Genomic DNA, 18,687 nt, shown 5'->3' with positions numbered 1-18,687 from the left:
GTCTTGTTGCACCAGCTCCCAAAAGAAGCCAAGAAAGGGAGCTGGAACAACAAACCACCCCAACACCCAGGAAAGCGTTCTTCATGACAGAAGGCTAGAAAATGACCCAACATCCTTGTGGCCCAGAACCCCTCTAGAAAATCACTGTTCCATAAAAAAGAGAAACACATGGGAAGTTCCAAGGAGAGGCAATGCCCATGGCCCGTGTACTTGAGAGACGGCCTGACCGCTCCGGGGAAGACACGCACCGACGGAACCCCTTGGGAAACAGCAGTGATAGTCCTCACCGTCGTAAGGGTTTCCTCTGGGGACAACCTGCCCGGGGCACCACACGAGGGAGCAGACCGGCTTCTCTTCCTCTGCCCCCACACCATTCACTCATGAAGGCAGCTCAGGTGTTCTCATGCCCTGCCTGCCTGCCTGCCTGGCTCATCCGTGAGCTGTGACCACCTACAGGGCAGGACTCCACCTTCTCCTCTCTGTGTACCGTGAATCTGCACACAGTGGGCTTGCAGAACCTTAGGAGACTTGAGCCATTCCCACTCGAGCCAGAACCCTCCCCAGGAAGGAAAACAGCTGTGGAGTCATTTTGGCCCCAGCACTGGTTCGAAAGCCTGGCGCCTCCTACAGCCTCTACGGTGTGAAGAGGGAGGTCCCTTCTGACAGAGCTTTCCGGGTCTCAGATCTAAGCTGTTGTTTCACTGTCAGCTGTGTCTCTTCCGTTGCAGCCAGGTGGGCCACGCTGCTCCAAAGGAGCTCACAAGCTGAGTTTCAAGGGAGGTATAGAGAGGACAGGGATGGCTACAACGTACTGCAAACTGAGTGAGGGTCCCCACAATCCTCAGCAAAGGTCTGTGGTGTGCAAGTGGGGAGTAGAGGGCCCCCAAGTTCCAAAGGAAGGGAGGTAGTCGGGAGCTAAAGCCCTTGGCCGCTGTGGTAGTAGCTGCAGATGGCAGCTCGTCCACAGTGCACTTCGAATGAGGTCATATGAGCGGGACTCTGGAAATGGCTCCGAAATCGGGAGAAAGGGGTCAGGGTATGTGGGAATCCGGCGGGGGTGGGGGGTGGATGAAGGAAGGTGTCCCTCCTCTCTCCAGTGCAATTTGGTTTGGTGAGTCTCAAAGCTACCAGATGGCACTTCCCAAGTCAGGCCCCCGCAGGAATCAGGGTGGGCTGCGTGCCTCGGCCCCTGCCACAGGGACAAGCCACACCAGTGGCCTCCCTGAGCTCCAGTGGCCGGATCTGGGGGTTCTGTCTGGGTGCACACCTCCTTGCTGTGGCCAAGTTCCCCCCTTCTCTGAGCACCAGCTTCATCCTCTCGAATGAGGACATCGATTGCTACCTTGGCACGTTACTCTCTTCATCCTGTGAAGACTCATTAGGCTTATCCTACAATTACTAGCTGGCCCGAAGAGATATCTCCTGAATCCAGATTAAGCTGGAGTCTCCCAGGCTCATCTGGCATGTCTTCCCTGAAGTCTGCCAAAACCCACACCCTTGCATTTCCAGGGACTCCCCTTAGCCAGCTGGGCAGAAAACCCAGCATGGTTCAAACAAGCTGACAGACAAGCGGGAGAGGACTCACGGGCAGACGGCTTCCCTCAGGTCTCGGGTGGAGCTCTGGGACCACAGCAGCAACGGGCCATCCCAGGCCCTGGGCTCAGCAGCGCCCTCATTCTCAGGCCGGTGGCTCTGCCCTGAGGGGAGCAGGAAGGTCACCAACTGCCGCAGGCGGGCCTCACGCCCCTCCCACTGCTGGAGCCTGACCTCCCCCGGCCCCACCCCTTCCCCTACCCCAGCAGGACGACAGCTCGTCTTCCCCTGGCTTCCAACGGGAGGCCCGGCCCTGGGCCCCGATTGGGCACTGCCCCAGCCCGGAGCCAATCACAGTGGCCAGGGAGGTGGAACGCACCGATTGGCCAGGGCCAGGTCATGTGACCATACTCCCCAGGAAACTCAAATATTACCAAGGTTCCCTAAGAAACCAATGAACAGAATTATCCAGTAAAGGCAAACCGTGCTTTTTAATGAGGCCAATGTCACAGAAAAAAAAAAAAAATGCTTCACAATGAACTGCTCAAGGAAGCTACTAAATAAACTTTCAGAAAAGTTTAGTAGTTTTTTTTTTTTTTTTAATAGGGTGACGGAGAGCTATACCTTTCCCGTCTATGTGAATTTAGGTTTAAACTAGATTTCCCTTGGCTATTATATAAGACAAAAAAGCCCACATCCCTCCCTTTCACTCCCCCCCACCCCCAAAAAGTGTTTTAATCTATAGAATTTTTGTGTCCTCAGTTGTGTCTGATTCGCGGCAACTCACGAACTCTACACAGCCAGGCTCTTCCGTCCATGGAATTCAGGGCAATTTTTTCTGTCCCAGTAAATGCCCACCCTGGGTGATCCAAAGGCAAGGGCTCAGAGGCTCCTGAGAGACTAACTCCTTTCAGCTGAGCACAGAGCTGGCTCCTCACTGGGATGCCTGTGGCCTGGGGCTCCCTGAGGGGAGAGCAGCACTCGCCCCACCGTGTGGTCACTGCTGGAAGTGCAGGCTGCTCCTCACTCCCCCTTGACAGTGTCCCTGAGGGCAGAACAGTGTGAATCGAATCAAGGTGGAAATGCAAACTCCAATGCAACCAAACTCCCCACAAGGTCTCTAAAACCACTCAGGAACAGGGAATTGGAAACTGCAGGGGATGACAGGAATGGAGATGGAGACTTGACACCTTACACCGAGTTCACTTCCAGTTATCCCTAGACAAACTTTCCATGAAAACTTGTCACAAATCTCGAAGAACAATGAGCAGAAACCGGACACGTGCTTTGAGTCTTCACACACAAAACTAAAAGCCAGTCCACAAAAAAAAACCCAGAGAATACAGTGGACTTTGCAAAATCAAAGATATCTACTGTGGGAAAGACCTCATGACAAAAGCAAAAGACAGGTCATACATCGCGAGACGAATGAGTGGAAACACAAAGCTTATCAAGGATGTGTCTCCAAACAGACAAAGAACACCAACACAACAAGCCTGTGAAAACTAGGGAAAGGTCTGAAGGGACACCAGACTGAGGAAGACACACACAGAGGATCCCGGATGATGTCCAGCACTGAGGGCCTGAAGAAACAACAGTCTAGTTGCACCCCCTCAGGCCTGTGTGACCGTGGATGAGGCCTCTGTTTCCCGGTGGCTCTGAGAGATGGACAGGGAGGAAGGGGAAGAGAAGTCACTTGCATTTCTAATACTCACAGCAAAGTCTTCCAACGAGAAGGGAATTATCACCCCCACTGACAATGCCATTCACTGAAGTGATACCCACCAGTCCATCTAACCCAGAAGGGAAGGATGGATCTGTTCTCACAAAACGGCAAGAGATGGAAGAAGGAAGATCAAGCCCACACCAATCACTGGAAAGAGAAGCTGTGCTCAGGGCTGGAAAGAATTCCTATTGGGAAAATGATGTCACAGCCCCACAAGGCAATCCACAGCTTCGATGCTATTCCTCCCAACATGCCAATGCATTTTCGCACCGAACAAAGAATTGCAAAAGGGGTACGGAGACAGAAAAGAGCCTAAACTGTCAATACAATCCGACGAAAAAGCCCCGATACGGACATCCAAGGTTGTGTGAAAGGAAATTAGACGACCAAACTAGGATCCTCAGGAGAGTATCGGAGAAGGCAATGGCGACCCACTCCAGTACTCTTGCCTGGAAAACGTCCTGGACGGAGGAGCCTGGTAGGCTGCAGGCCATGGGGTCACGCAGAGTCAGACACGACTGAAGTGACTTAGCCGCAGCAGCAGCAGCAGGACAGTATGCTATTGGGAATACAACAACACACACAGATCCAGATCGATGGAATAAAGTGGAGGGTCCAGAAACAAACCCCAGCATCCATGGTCAACTCATCTCTGACACAGAAGGGGAGAATATCCAAATGGGAACAAGAAAGCCTCTTCAATCAATGTCCATGGGAAAACCAGACAGCTACATCTGAAGAACGCTATTGGTTTTGATCTCATACCACCTCAATATAGGGGGAAAACCTCACCCTAAAGACTGATGTCATGAGATAGCTAGAAAGAAGCGTAGGTCAAAGGCTCCTTAACATCAGAGTCTCCTTGCCATTTGCTGGGCGGAGGTCGAAATGGGTCTCTTCAAGTAAGGCAAAGAGGTACACGAAGTACACCCATGGGTTTCCATCCAATGGAACCTCTTCACAACAGAGAAGCTAAGCATTCACAAATGCAAAAGATAGGAAACAGAACATGAGAGACTCCTTGCAAGTGGTGTATCTGAGAAGGGGTTCATATGGAAAGAGACGAAGAATGCACAGCACTCAGATTCCAAGAAACAACACCACCACCACCCTTGACCCTTCCCCCATGACCAACTCCGACCTAAAGCCTTTCTCTCCCTCTAACCTATCCCTAAAACATAACCCTCATCTAATCATATACATGTGCATCCCTAGCATCCATCCATCCACACACGAGAGAGAAAGAGGAAGACACAGACGGAACTGAGAAAGGAAAAGAGAGGGACACAGCCAGAGAGAGACACGGAACCAAAGAGAGGAAAGGAGTCGACGGTCCAGACTTTTCCTCAATCTGCCTCGAAGGTAGAAGCAATGACAGCGCCCTTCCACCCCAGGAGGGGGAAAAGGACGGAAGGTTTGGAGAGGAAAAGACAAGAACGCAGGGAGCCATTAGAAGCTCAGCCACCCGCAGAAGCCGAGCTGGGACACTTGAACAGAATCTCAATGGAAACAGAGGAGCAGAAAGTTGGCTACTCTTTTCTATAAGAGAGGGAGACCTTCGAGTCTTCCTTTCGGTCCTCCAACTTGGATGCGGGGTCTCAAAACAGTCAGGAGGGGGAGTGCCTTTTCCTGGGTACCACGGCACATCCAGGCCTCGTTCTGCCCCATTCTGTGCTGTGTCAGCCCTGGATGGAATCTTTCTTTCTGAAGTCTCAGCGCACAAGCTCCACGTGATATCGGCCCCAGGTGGAAAGGCATGGAGCTGCTCGTAGGCCGACAGACCTAGGAAGCAGATGGGAGAATGACCACCACTCTGCAGATGGAGAGACTGGGGCAACCCTGAGGGGCATATGCTTGTCCAGGGCCACACCACTTATGAGAAGAAGGAGCCTGGTCTGAGAGCAGTGGGGTCCTCGGAGCTCAGGCCCTGGCTGAACCCAGGCCTCCCCAGGGCTGTGGGCTGGGCTGTGTGGGTGTCACTGTGCCTGCACATGGCCTAAGGGGGGTGGTCGAGCAGTCAGAAACCCAGAGATTCCCTTGGGAAGTTTTGGGGAAGGGACCTCAGCACGAACCCCAGGAGATGATGTCACCTGCCGGCAACAGAACCCAACAGAACCCGCAGCCCGGGTATCCAGGCCTCCAGAGCGGAGAGGAGCCCCCAGCCAGTTCACTGGCTGCCAGGATGTTCTGCTGTTTGCCCCTGCCCAGAGGCCGGGGCCTCAGGAGTGCTCACAGGCAGTGTGCGCGGGCACCCTGTCGACGTTGGCTCAGGACACCCCCGAGAGGCCTCTGGCCCTTTGCCCGGAGAAACAGAAAGGTAACACGGGGAGCCCCAGGACGGACCAGGCCGCCTCTCCCATGCCACCCGGAAACACCGGGTCCTTTGCCTGTGTGTGTGGATGCGGGTTTCTTGGGGTGTGTCTCCCTCAAGGAAGCCCAGGCGGATGTGGGGTCAGAAGCCTGCGGACAAGTTGTGTCCACACCCCAGGGGAGAGCAGGCTGGGCGGGATGGGGAGAGTGCGGGCAGCGGCGGCCGCCCAGGCGGACCTCACACCCTCAGGTGGGACTCTTTCCTCCCGGGTGGGGATCTGAGCAGACACACGTCTCTGACCCTTCTGGGAAGAGAAGTTCGAGCAGGCAGAAGCAGCGGCTCCACTGCCCAGGCCCAGCTCGGAAAACTCCTAGCATGGCTGGCTGACGGTCACTGTCGTTGCAGAGCTTCCCACGTGATGAGGCCGAGGACGGGGACACCCCATCCACCTCCCGGAGGGAGGGGTCGGAGCACCACCCCCCCGCCCGTGAGGCCCAGTGCAGGCTCCAGGTGAGCGTGCCCACGGAGGCATCAGCCCCACCGGGGGAGAAGCGGAGGCGGGGAAGGCCTGCTGCCGAGACACCGCCCAGGATACACCCGGCGGCCCAGTCTGAGGCTGCCACGGAGCTCAGCACACCCGGCTCCGACCCAGAGTCCCGAGAACCCCGGCCTCTGAGGCAGCAGGAGGACCTGGAGCCCAGCACGCCAGAGCACAGAGGTGAGGACGCTGGGGCTGGTGCACGGGAGTGTGTGGGGAGGGGGTGCTGAGCTACACAGGGACGAGTCCCCGAAAGCTGCTGCTGGGCCTGCAGCAAGCGCTGGCCTCACACCCCCCGCCCCCCATCTTGCACACTTCAGTCCCAAAAGACATCCGACGCTGGGTATTCTTTGGGAATCTCTTGGAAGCTTTCTGTCCCGGGAGACGCACATGCCAAGGCTGGCCTGTGGGCAAACTTTGCTTCTCCCCCAGCTCTAGCACTGGCCTCCAACTGGAACCAGGCTCCGCTTCCCAGACCTGTCCCTACAGAGGTGCTGGCTCCAGGTGCAGGACCCAGGGATCCACCGAGGGCAGATGGAGAACCGAGACTTGCCCTCGCAGAGACACCAGGCCAGCTGGGTACTGGCCAGCACACCGGGCAGATCGGATCTCCATGCCTGCAGGACCCCCAGCCCCAGGCACTGATGTCCCACCCCCTCAGCCAGAACCTCCACCTCCACGTGCACCTCTACCTGCTCGGGCTCTGGCAGGAGAACCCGAGGCAGAGGAGGAGTCACCGCCTCGGCAGGGAGAGCCTGCCCTGGCTCCCGCGCAACACCCAGACGCCCACGATGACTCACCCACCCCTGCAGGGAGAACGAGCCCCCGCTCTGGACAGACACCCAGAGCCCTTGCCGGAAACACCACGTCCAGGGGAGCGGTCGGCTCTGCAGCCTCCATCCCCGTCTGCTCACCGTGGACGCTGGCAACTCGGTCTGCCCCCAGGGGACATGGAGTTCCTTTCCCCTGAACTGCTTTGCATTTGCTTTGTTTCCACCTTTCTGGTGATGTTTTATTTTTTGTATGGTTTCCTGTACTTTTGTTGGTTAAGTTGGGATTAGTAAACTTTTTCATCATTGTTGCAATTTGGGAACACTGTTGTGTAACTCTGGTGATACTGTGTTACCATCACCACTTTGTAGTTTCAGACCCGTTTGATCTTTACGCCCCACCCCCCCAACAAAGCCTGGATTCAAGGCAAGCACGCCCTGTTCATCCCTTCCCCCGATCCTGAACACAATTTCATCCTTTCTTTGTGCATTCCTTCCTATATTCTTGGTGTCCCCAATCAATGACTCTCAGTGAAATGACTGACGGAGTGTTTTTTGGACTCTCCAACTACTGTAAGACTCCATTGGAGAGTTCTCATTTTTATGTCATTTGAACTAGCCTTTGATATCTGAAAGGACGGTGTACGTCCTTTCAAGATACCATGTGCCAAACGAAGCCCTTTTGGCAACTGCCATCATTATCTCCAGGCAGGCATTGCTGTGTCAAGGGTGACATCTCAGCCAGAAGGCAGAGGCTGAGCTCGTCTTGTTGCACCAGCTCCCAAAAGAAGCCAAGAAAGGGAGCTGGAACAACAAACCACCCCAACACCCAGGAAAGCGTTCTTCATGACAGAAGGCTAGAAAATGACCCAACATCCTTGTGGCCCAGAACCCCTCTAGAAAATCACTGTTCCATAAAAAAGAGAAACACATGGGAAGTTCCAAGGAGAGGCAATGCCCATGGCCCGTGTACTTGAGAGACGGCCTGACCGCTCCGGGGAAGACACGCACCGACGGAACCCCTTGGGAAACAGCAGTGATAGTCCTCACCGTCGTAAGGGTTTCCTCTGGGGACAACCTGCCCGGGGCACCACACGAGGGAGCAGACCGGCTTCTCTTCCTCTGCCCCCACACCATTCACTCATGAAGGCAGCTCAGGTGTTCTCATGCCCTGCCTGCCTGCCTGCCTGGCTCATCCGTGAGCTGTGACCACCTACAGGGCAGGACTCCACCTTCTCCTCTCTGTGTACCGTGAATCTGCACACAGTGGGCTTGCAGAACCTTAGGAGACTTGAGCCATTCCCACTCGAGCCAGAACCCTCCCCAGGAAGGAAAACAGCTGTGGAGTCATTTTGGCCCCAGCACTGGTTCGAAAGCCTGGCGCCTCCTACAGCCTCTACGGTGTGAAGAGGGAGGTCCCTTCTGACAGAGCTTTCCGGGTCTCAGATCTAAGCTGTTGTTTCACTGTCAGCTGTGTCTCTTCCGTTGCAGCCAGGTGGGCCACGCTGCTCCAAAGGAGCTCACAAGCTGAGTTTCAAGGGAGGTATAGAGAGGACAGGGATGGCTACAACGTACTGCAAACTGAGTGAGGGTCCCCACAATCCTCAGCAAAGGTCTGTGGTGTGCAAGTGGGGAGTAGAGGGCCCCCAAGTTCCAAAGGAAGGGAGGTAGTCGGGAGCTAAAGCCCTTGGCCGCTGTGGTAGTAGCTGCAGATGGCAGCTCGTCCACAGTGCACTTCGAATGAGGTCATATGAGCGGGACTCTGGAAATGGCTCCGAAATCGGGAGAAAGGGGTCAGGGTATGTGGGAATCCGGCGGGGGTGGGGGGTGGATGAAGGAAGGTGTCCCTCCTCTCTCCAGTGCAATTTGGTTTGGTGAGTCTCAAAGCTACCAGATGGCACTTCCCAAGTCAGGCCCCCGCAGGAATCAGGGTGGGCTGCGTGCCTCGGCCCCTGCCACAGGGACAAGCCACACCAGTGGCCTCCCTGAGCTCCAGTGGCCGGATCTGGGGGTTCTGTCTGGGTGCACACCTCCTTGCTGTGGCCAAGTTCCCCCCTTCTCTGAGCACCAGCTTCATCCTCTCGAATGAGGACATCGATTGCTACCTTGGCACGTTACTCTCTTCATCCTGTGAAGACTCATTAGGCTTATCCTACAATTACTAGCTGGCCCGAAGAGATATCTCCTGAATCCAGATTAAGCTGGAGTCTCCCAGGCTCATCTGGCATGTCTTCCCTGAAGTCTGCCAAAACCCACACCCTTGCATTTCCAGGGACTCCCCTTAGCCAGCTGGGCAGAAAACCCAGCATGGTTCAAACAAGCTGACAGACAAGCGGGAGAGGACTCACGGGCAGACGGCTTCCCTCAGGTCTCGGGTGGAGCTCTGGGACCACAGCAGCAACGGGCCATCCCAGGCCCTGGGCTCAGCAGCGCCCTCATTCTCAGGCCGGTGGCTCTGCCCTGAGGGGAGCAGGAAGGTCACCAACTGCCGCAGGCGGGCCTCACGCCCCTCCCACTGCTGGAGCCTGACCTCCCCCGGCCCCACCCCTTCCCCTACCCCAGCAGGACGACAGCTCGTCTTCCCCTGGCTTCCAACGGGAGGCCCGGCCCTGGGCCCCGATTGGGCACTGCCCCAGCCCGGAGCCAATCACAGTGGCCAGGGAGGTGGAACGCACCGATTGGCCAGGGCCAGGTCATGTGACCATACTCCCCAGGAAACTCAAATATTACCAAGGTTCCCTAAGAAACCAATGAACAGAATTATCCAGTAAAGGCAAACCGTGCTTTTTAATGAGGCCAATGTCACAGAAAAAAAAAAAAATGCTTCACAATGAACTGCTCAAGGAAGCTACTAAATAAACTTTCAGAAAAGTTTAGTAGTTTTTTTTTTTTTTTTAATAGGGTGACGGAGAGCTATACCTTTCCCGTCTATGTGAATTTAGGTTTAAACTAGATTTCCCTTGGCTATTATATAAGACAAAAAAGCCCACATCCCTCCCTTTCACTCCCCCCCACCCCCAAAAAGTGTTTTAATCTATAGAATTTTTGTGTCCTCAGTTGTGTCTGATTCGCGGCAACTCACGAACTCTACACAGCCAGGCTCTTCCGTCCATGGAATTCAGGGCAATTTTTTCTGTCCCAGTAAATGCCCACCCTGGGTGATCCAAAGGCAAGGGCTCAGAGGCTCCTGAGAGACTAACTCCTTTCAGCTGAGCACAGAGCTGGCTCCTCACTGGGATGCCTGTGGCCTGGGGCTCCCTGAGGGGAGAGCAGCACTCGCCCCACCGTGTGGTCACTGCTGGAAGTGCAGGCTGCTCCTCACTCCCCCTTGACAGTGTCCCTGAGGGCAGAACAGTGTGAATCGAATCAAGGTGGAAATGCAAACTCCAATGCAACCAAACTCCCCACAAGGTCTCTAAAACCACTCAGGAACAGGGAATTGGAAACTGCAGGGGATGACAGGAATGGAGATGGAGACTTGACACCTTACACCGAGTTCACTTCCAGTTATCCCTAGACAAACTTGCCATGAAAACTTGTCACAAATCTCGAAGAACAATGAGCAGAAACCGGACACGTGCTTTGAGTCTTCACACACAAAACTAAAAGCCAGTCCACAAAAAAAAACCCAGAGAATACAGTGGACTTTGCAAAATCAAAGATATCTACTGTGGGAAAGACCTCATGACAAAAGCAAAAGACAGGTCATACATCGCGAGACGAATGAGTGGAAACACAAAGCTTATCAAGGATGTGTCTCCAAACAGACAAAGAACACCAACACAACAAGCCTGTGAAAACTAGGGAAAGGTCTGAAGGGACACCAGACTGAGGAAGACACACACAGAGGATCCCGGATGATGTCCAGCACTGAGGGCCTGAAGAAACAACAGTCTAGTTGCACCCCCTCAGGCCTGTGTGACCGTGGATGAGGCCTCTGTTTCCCGGTGGCTCTGAGAGATGGACAGGGAGGAAGGGGAAGAGAAGTCACTTGCATTTCTAATACTCACAGCAAAGTCTTCCAACGAGAAGGGAATTATCACCCCCACTGACAATGCCATTCACTGAAGTGATACCCACTGACAATGCCATTCACTGAAGTGATACCCACCAGTCCATCTAACCCAGAAGGGAAGGATGGATCTGTTCTCACAAAACGGCGAGAGATGGAAGAAGGAAGATCAAGCCCACACCAATCACTGGAAAGAGAAGCTGTGCTCAGGGCTGGAAAGAATTCCTATTGGGAAAATGATGTCACAGCCCCACAAGGCAATCCACAGCTTCGATGCTATTCCTCCCAAAATGCCAATGCATTTTCGCACCGAACAAAGAATTGCAAAAGGGGTACGGAGACAGAAAAGAGCCTAAACTGTCAATACAATCCGACGAAAAAGCCCCGATACGGACATCCAAGGTTGTGTGAAAGGAAATTAGACGACCAAACTAGGATCCTCAGGAGAGTATCGGAGAAGGCAATGGCGACCCACTCCAGTACTCTTGCCTGGAAAACGTCCTGGACGGAGGAGCCTGGTAGGCTGCAGGCCATGGGGTCACGCAGAGTCAGACACGACTGAAGTGACTTAGCCGCAGCAGCAGCAGCAGGACAGTATGCTATTGGGAATACAACAACACACACAGATCCAGATCGATGGAATAAAGTGGAGGGTCCAGAAACAAACCCCAGCATCCATGGTCAACTCATCTCTGACACAGAAGGGGAGAATATCCAAATGGGAACAAGAAAGCCTCTTCAATCAATGTCCATGGGAAAACCAGACAGCTACATCTGAAGAACGCTATTGGTTTTGATCTCATACCACCTCAATATAGGGGGAAAACCTCACCCTAAAGACTGATGTCATGAGATAGCTAGAAAGAAGCGTAGGTCAAAGGCTCCTTAACATCAGAGTCTCCTTGCCATTTGCTGGGCGGAGGTCGAAATGGGTCTCTTCAAGTAAGGCAAAGAGGTACACGAAGTACACCCATGGGTTTCCATCCAATGGAACCTCTTCACAACAGAGAAGCTAAGCATTCACAAATGCAAAAGATAGGAAACAGAACATGAGAGACTCCTTGCAAGTGGTGTATCTGAGAAGGGGTTCATATGGAAAGAGACGAAGAATGCACAGCACTCAGATTCCAAGAAACAACACCACCACCACCCTTGACCCTTCCCCCATGACCAACTCCGACCTAAAGCCTTTCTCTCCCTCTAACCTATCCCTAAAACATAACCCTCATCTAATCATATACATGTGCATCCCTAGCATCCATCCATCCACACACGAGAGAGAAAGAGGAAGACACAGACGGAACTGAGAAAGGAAAAGAGAGGGACACAGCCAGAGAGAGACACGGAACCAAAGAGAGGAAAGGAGTCGACGGTCCAGACTTTTCCTCAATCTGCCTCGAAGGTAGAAGCAATGACAGCGCCCTTCCACCCCAGGAGGGGGAAAAGGACGGAAGGTTTGGAGAGGAAAAGACAAGAACGCAGGGAGCCATTAGAAGCTCAGCCACCCGCAGAAGCCGAGCTGGGACACTTGAACAGAATCTCAATGGAAACAGAGGAGCAGAAAGTTGGCTACTCTTTTCTATAAGAGAGGGAGACCTTCGAGTCTTCCTTTCGGTCCTCCAACTTGGATGCGGGGTCTCAAAACAGTCAGGAGGGGGAGTGCCTTTTCCTGGGTACCACGGCACATCCAGGCCTCGTTCTGCCCCATTCTGTGCTGTGTCAGCCCTGGATGGAATCTTTCTTTCTGAAGTCTCAGCGCACAAGCTCCACGTGATATCGGCCCCAGGTGGAAAGGCATGGAGCTGCTCGTAGGCCGACAGACCTAGGAAGCAGATGGGAGAATGACCACCACTCTGCAGATGGAGAGACTGGGGCAACCCTGAGGGGCATATGCTTGTCCAGGGCCACACCACTTATGAGAAGAAGGAGCCTGGTCTGAGAGCAGTGGGGTCCTCGGAGCTCAGGCCCTGGCTGAACCCAGGCCTCCCCAGGGCTGTGGGCTGGGCTGTGTGGGTGTCACTGTGCCTGCACATGGCCTAAGGGGGGTGGTCGAGCAGTCAGAAACCCAGAGATTCCCTTGGGAAGTTTTGGGGAAGGGACCTCAGCACGAACCCCAGGAGATGATGTCACCTGCCGGCAACAGAACCCAACAGAACCCGCAGCCCGGGTATCCAGGCCTCCAGAGCGGAGAGGAGCCCCCAGCCAGTTCACTGGCTGCCAGGATGTTCTGCTGTTTGCCCCTGCCCAGAGGCCGGGGCCTCAGGAGTGCTCACAGGCAGTGTGCGCGGGCACCCTGTCGACGTTGGCTCAGGACACCCCCGAGAGGCCTCTGGCCCTTTGCCCGGAGAAACAGAAAGGTAACACGGGGAGCCCCAGGACGGACCAGGCCGCCTCTCCCATGCCACCCGGAAACACCGGGTCCTTTGCCTGTGTGTGTGGATGCGGGTTTCTTGGGGTGTGTCTCCCTCAAGGAAGCCCAGGCGGATGTGGGGTCAGAAGCCTGCGGACAAGTTGTGTCCACACCCCAGGGGAGAGCAGGCTGGGCGGGATGGGGAGAGTGCGGGCAGCGGCGGCCGCCCAGGCGGACCTCACACCCTCAGGTGGGACTCTTTCCTCCCGGGTGGGGATCTGAGCAGACACACGTCTCTGACCCTTCTGGGAAGAGAAGTTCGAGCAGGCAGAAGCAGCGGCTCCACTGCCCAGGCCCAGCTCGGAAAACTCCTAGCATGGCTGGCTGACGGTCACTGTCGTTGCAGAGCTTCCCACGTGATGAGGCCGAGGACGGGGACACCCCATCCACCTCCCGGAGGGAGGGGTCGGAGCACCACCCCCCCGCCCGTGAGGCCCAGTGCAGGCTCCAGGTGAGCGTGCCCACGGAGGCATCAGCCCCACCGGGGGAGAAGCGGAGGCGGGGAAGGCCTGCTGCCGAGACACCGCCCAGGATACACCCGGCGGCCCAGTCTGAGGCTGCCACGGAGCTCAGCACACCCGGCTCCGACCCAGAGTCCCGAGAACCCCGGCCTCTGAGGCAGCAGGAGGACCTGGAGCCCAGCACGCCAGAGCACAGAGGTGAGGACGCTGGGGCTGGTGCACGGGAGTGTGTGGGGAGGGGGTGCTGAGCTACACAGGGACGAGTCCCCGAAAGCTGCTGCTGGGCCTGCAGCAAGCGCTGGCCTCACACCCCCCGCCCCCCATCTTGCACACTTCAGTCCCAAAAGACATCCGACGCTGGGTATTCTTTGGGAATCTCTTGGAAGCTTTCTGTCCCGGGAGACGCACATGCCAAGGCTGGCCTGTGGGCAAACTTTGCTTCTCCCCCAGCTCTAGCACTGGCCTCCAACTGGAACCAGGCTCCGCTTCCCAGACCTGTCCCTACAGAGGTGCTGGCTCCAGGTGCAGGACCCAGGGATCCACCGAGGGCAGATGGAGAACCGAGACTTGCCCTCGCAGAGACACCAGGCCAGCTGGGTACTGGCCAGCACACCGGGCAGATCGGATCTCCATGCCTGCAGGACCCCCAGCCCCAGGCACTGATGTCCCACCCCCTCAGCCAGAACCTCCACCTCCACGTGCACCTCTACCTGCTCGGGCTCTGGCAGGAGAACCCGAGGCAGAGGAGGAGTCACCGCCTCGGCAGGGAGAGCCTGCCCTGGCTCCCGCGCAACACCCAGACGCCCACGATGACTCACCCACCCCTGCAGGGAGAACGAGCCCCCGCTCTGGACAGACACCCAGAGCCCTTGCCGGAAACACCACGTCCAGGGGAGCGGTCGGCTCTGCAGCCTCCATCCCCGTCTGCTCACCGTGGACGCTGGCAACTCGGTCTGCCCCCAGGGGACATGGAGTTCCTTTCCCCTGAACTGCTTTGCATTTGCTTTGTTTCCACCTTTCTGGTGATGTTTTATTTTTTGTATGGTTTCCTGTACTTTTGTTGGTTAAGTTGGGATTAGTAAACTTTTTCATCATTGTTGCAATTTGGGAACACTGTTGTGTAACTCTGGTGATACTGTGTTACCATCACCACTTTGTAGTTTCAGACCCGTTTGATCTTTATGCCCCACCCCCCAACAAAGCCTGGATTCAAGGCAAGCACGCCCTGTTCATCCCTTCCCCCGATCCTGAACACAATTTCATCCTTTCTTTGTGCATTCCTTCCTATATTCTTGGTGTCCCCAATCAATGACTCTCAGTGAAATGACTGACGGAGTGTTTTTTGGACTCTCCAACTACTGTAAGACTCCATTGGAGAGTTCTCATTTGTATGTCATTTGAACTAGCCTTTGATATCTGAAAGGACGGTGTACGTCCTTTCAAGATACCATGTGCCAAACGAAGCCCTTTTGGCAACTGCCATCATTATCTCCAGGCAGGCATTGCTGTGTCAAGGGTGACATCTCAGCCAGAAGGCAGAGGCTGAGCTCGTCTTGTTGCACCAGCTCCCAAAAGAAGCCAAGAAAGGGAGCTGGAACAACAAACCACCCCAACACCCAGGAAAGCGTTCTTCATGACAGAAGGCTAGAAAATGACCCAACATCCTTGTGGCCCAGAACCCCTCTAGAAAATCACTGTTCCATAAAAAAGAGAAACACATGGGAAGTTCCAAGGAGAGGCAATGCCCATGGCCCGTGTACTTGAGAGACGGCCTGACCGCTCCGGGGAAGACACGCACCGACGGAACCCCTTGGGAAACAGCAGTGATAGTCCTCACCGTCGTAAGGGTTTCCTCTGGGGACAACCTGCCCGGGGCACCACACGAGGGAGCAGACCGGCTTCTCTTCCTCTGCCCCCACACCATTCACTCATGAAGGCAGCTCAGGTGTTCTCATGCCCTGCCTGCCTGCCTGCCTGGCTCATCCGTGAGCTGTGACCACCTACAGGGCAGGACTCCACCTTCTCCTCTCTGTGTACCGTGAATCTGCACACAGTGGGCTTGCAGAACCTTAGGAGACTTGAGCCATTCCCACTCGAGCCAGAACCCTCCCCAGGAAGGAAAACAGCTGTGGAGTCATTTTGGCCCCAGCACTGGTTCGAAAGCCTGGCGCCTCCTACAGCCTCTACGGTGTGAAGAGGGAGGTCCCTTCTGACAGAGCTTTCCGGGTCTCAGATCTAAGCTGTTGTTTCACTGTCAGCTGTGTCTCTTCCGTTGCAGCCAGGTGGGCCACGCTGCTCCAAAGGAGCTCACAAGCTGAGTTTCAAGGGAGGTATAGAGAGGACAGGGATGGCTACAACGTACTGCAAACTGAGTGAGGGTCCCCACAATCCTCAGCAAAGGTCTGTGGTGTGCAAGTGGGGAGTAGAGGGCCCCCAAGTTCCAAAGGAAGGGAGGTAGTCGGGAGCTAAAGCCCTTGGCCGCTGTGGTAGTAGCTGCAGATGGCAGCTCGTCCACAGTGCACTTCGAATGAGGTCATATGAGCGGGACTCTGGAAATGGCTCCGAAATCGGGAGAAAGGGGTCAGGGTATGTGGGAATCCGGCGGGGGTGGGGGGTGGATGAAGGAAGGTGTCCCTCCTCTCTCCAGTGCAATTTGGTTTGGTGAGTCTCAAAGCTACCAGATGGCACTTCCCAAGTCAGGCCCCCGCAGGAATCAGGGTGGGCTGCGTGCCTCGGCCCCTGCCACAGGGACAAGCCACACCAGTGGCCTCCCTGAGCTCCAGTGGCCGGATCTGGGGGTTCTGTCTGGGTGCACACCTCCTTGCTGTGGCCAAGTTCCCCCCTTCTCTGAGCACCAGCTTCATCCTCTCGAATGAGGACATCGATTGCTACCTTGGCACGTTACTCTCTTCATCCTGTGAAGACTCATTAGGCTTATCCTACAATTACTAGCTGGCCCGAAGAGATATCTCCTGAATCCAGATTAAGCTGGAGTCTCCCAGGCTCATCTGGCATGTCTTCCCTGAAGTCTGCCAAAACCCACACCCTTGCATTTCCAGGGACTCCCCTTAGCCAGCTGGGCAGAAAACCCAGCATGGTTCAAACAAGCTGACAGACAAGCGGGAGAGGACTCACGGGCAGACGGCTTCCCTCAGGTCTCGGGTGGAGCTCTGGGACCACAGCAGCAACGGGCCATCCCAGGCCCTGGGCTCAGCAGCGCCCTCATTCTCAGGCCGGCGGCTCTGCCCTGAGGGGAGCAGGAAGGTCACCAACTGCCGCAGGCGGGCCTCACGCCCCTCCCACTGCTGGAGCCTGACCTCCCCCGGCCCCACCCCTTCCCCTACCCCAGCAGGACGACAGCTCGTCTTCCCCTGGCTTCCAACGGGAGGCCCGGCCCTGGGCCCCGATTGGGCACTGCCCCAGCCCGGAGCCAATCACAGTGGCCAGGGAGGTGGAACGCACCGATTGGCCAGGGCCAGGTCATGGGACCATACTCCCCAGGAAACTCAAATATTACCAAGGTTCCCTAAGAAACCAATGAACAGAATTATCCAGTAAAGGCAAACCGTGCTTTTTAATGAGGCCAATGTCACAGAAAAAAAAAAAATGCTTCACAATGAACTGCTCAAGGAAGCTACTAAATAAACTTTCAGAAAAGTTTAGTAGTTTTTTTTTTTTTTTTTTAATAGGGTGACGGAGAGCTATACCTTTCCCGTCTATGTGAATTTAGGTTTAAACTAGATTTCCCTTGGCTATTATATAAGACAAAAAAACCCACATCCCCCCCTTTCACTCCCCCCCAACCCCAAAAAGTGTTTTAAGCTATAGAATTTTTGTGTCCTCAGTTGTGTCTGATTCGCGGCAACTCACGAACTCTACACAGCCAGGCTCTTCCGTCCATGGAATTCAGGGCAATTTTTTCTGTCCCAGTAAATGCCCACCCTGGGTGATCCAAAGGCAAGGGCTCAGAGGCTCCTGAGAGACTAACTCCTTTCAGCTGAGCACAGAGCTGGCTCCTCACTGGGATGCCTGTGGCCTGGGGCTCCCTGAGGGGAGAGCAGCACTCGCCCCACCGTGTGGTCACTGCTGGAAGTGCAGGCTGCTCCTCACTCCCCCTTGACAGTGTCCCTGACGGCAGAACAGTGTGAATCGAATCAAGGTGGAAATGCAAACTCCAATGCAACCAAACTCCCCACAAGGTCTCTAAAACCACTCAGGAACAGGGAATTGGAAACTGCAGGGGATGACAGGAATGGAGATGGAGACTTGACACCTTACACCGAGTTCACTTCCAGTTATCCCTAGACAAACTTGCCATGAAAACTTGTCACAAATCTCGAAGAACAATGAGCAGAAACCGGACACGTGCTTTGAGTCTTCACACACAAAACTAAAAGCCAGTCCACAAATAAAAAAACCCAGAGAATACAGTGGACTTTGCAAAATCAAAGATATCTACTGTGGGAAAGACCTCATGACAAAAGCAAAAGACAGGTCATACATCGCGAGATGAATGAGTGGAAACACAAAGCTTATCAAGGATGTGTCTCCAAACAGACAAAGAACACCAACACAACAAGCCTGTGAAAACTAGGGAAAGGTCTGAAGGGACACCAGACTGAGGAAGACACACACAGAGGATCCCGGATGATGTCCAGCACTGAGGGCCTGAAGAAACAACAGTCTAGTTGCACCCCCTCAGGCCTGTGTGACCGTGGATGAGGCCTCTGTTTCCCGGTGGCTCTGAGAGATGGACAGGGAGGAAGGGGAAGAGAAGTCACTTGCATTTCTAATACTCACAGCAAAGTCTTCCAACGAGAAGGGAATTATCACCCCCACTGACAATGCCATTCACTGAAGTGATACCCACCAGTCCATCTAACCCAGAAGGGAAGGATGGACCTGTTCTCACAAAACGGCGAGAGA

At 54.8% G+C, this 18,687-nt stretch overlaps 2 protein-coding genes and 1 long non-coding RNA gene across 3 annotated transcripts; 2 read left to right on the top strand and 1 right to left on the bottom strand.

The window, feature by feature from the left end:
- Window positions 1-5,083: 5,083 nt before the first annotated feature.
- Window positions 5,084-7,193, top strand: LOC145533955 (uncharacterized). Its single transcript, XM_081561307.1, has 3 exons — window positions 5,084-5,576; window positions 5,976-6,288; window positions 6,541-7,193. Exons 1-3 carry the CDS (start codon window positions 5,340-5,342, stop codon window positions 7,167-7,169), a joined length of 1,179 nt encoding a protein of 392 aa, XP_081417433.1. The 5' UTR covers window positions 5,084-5,339; the 3' UTR covers window positions 7,170-7,193.
- LOC145534180 (uncharacterized) lies at window positions 7,119-17,091 on the bottom strand. Its single transcript, XR_014074315.1, has 2 exons — window positions 16,897-17,091; window positions 7,119-9,338 (listed from the first exon to the last, which is right to left on the bottom strand). It is a non-coding gene; the product is annotated as an uncharacterized LOC145534180 (long non-coding RNA).
- Window positions 10,558-14,864, top strand: LOC145533924 (uncharacterized). Its single transcript, XM_081561273.1, has 3 exons — window positions 10,558-13,247; window positions 13,647-13,959; window positions 14,212-14,864. Exons 1-3 carry the CDS (start codon window positions 13,011-13,013, stop codon window positions 14,838-14,840), a joined length of 1,179 nt encoding a protein of 392 aa, XP_081417399.1. The 5' UTR covers window positions 10,558-13,010; the 3' UTR covers window positions 14,841-14,864.
- Window positions 17,092-18,687: the final 1,596 nt, after the last annotated feature.

This window comes from Giraffa tippelskirchi, chromosome 14, assembly GCF_054371585.1.
Source record: "Giraffa tippelskirchi isolate mGirTip1 chromosome 14, T2T-mGirTip1v1.2.pri, whole genome shotgun sequence".
In the NCBI taxonomy this organism is placed as follows: Eukaryota; Metazoa; Chordata; class Mammalia; order Artiodactyla; family Giraffidae; genus Giraffa; species Giraffa tippelskirchi.
The sequence above is the reverse complement of the archived record's forward strand: the minus strand, read 5'-3'. Positions and strand labels throughout refer to the sequence as shown.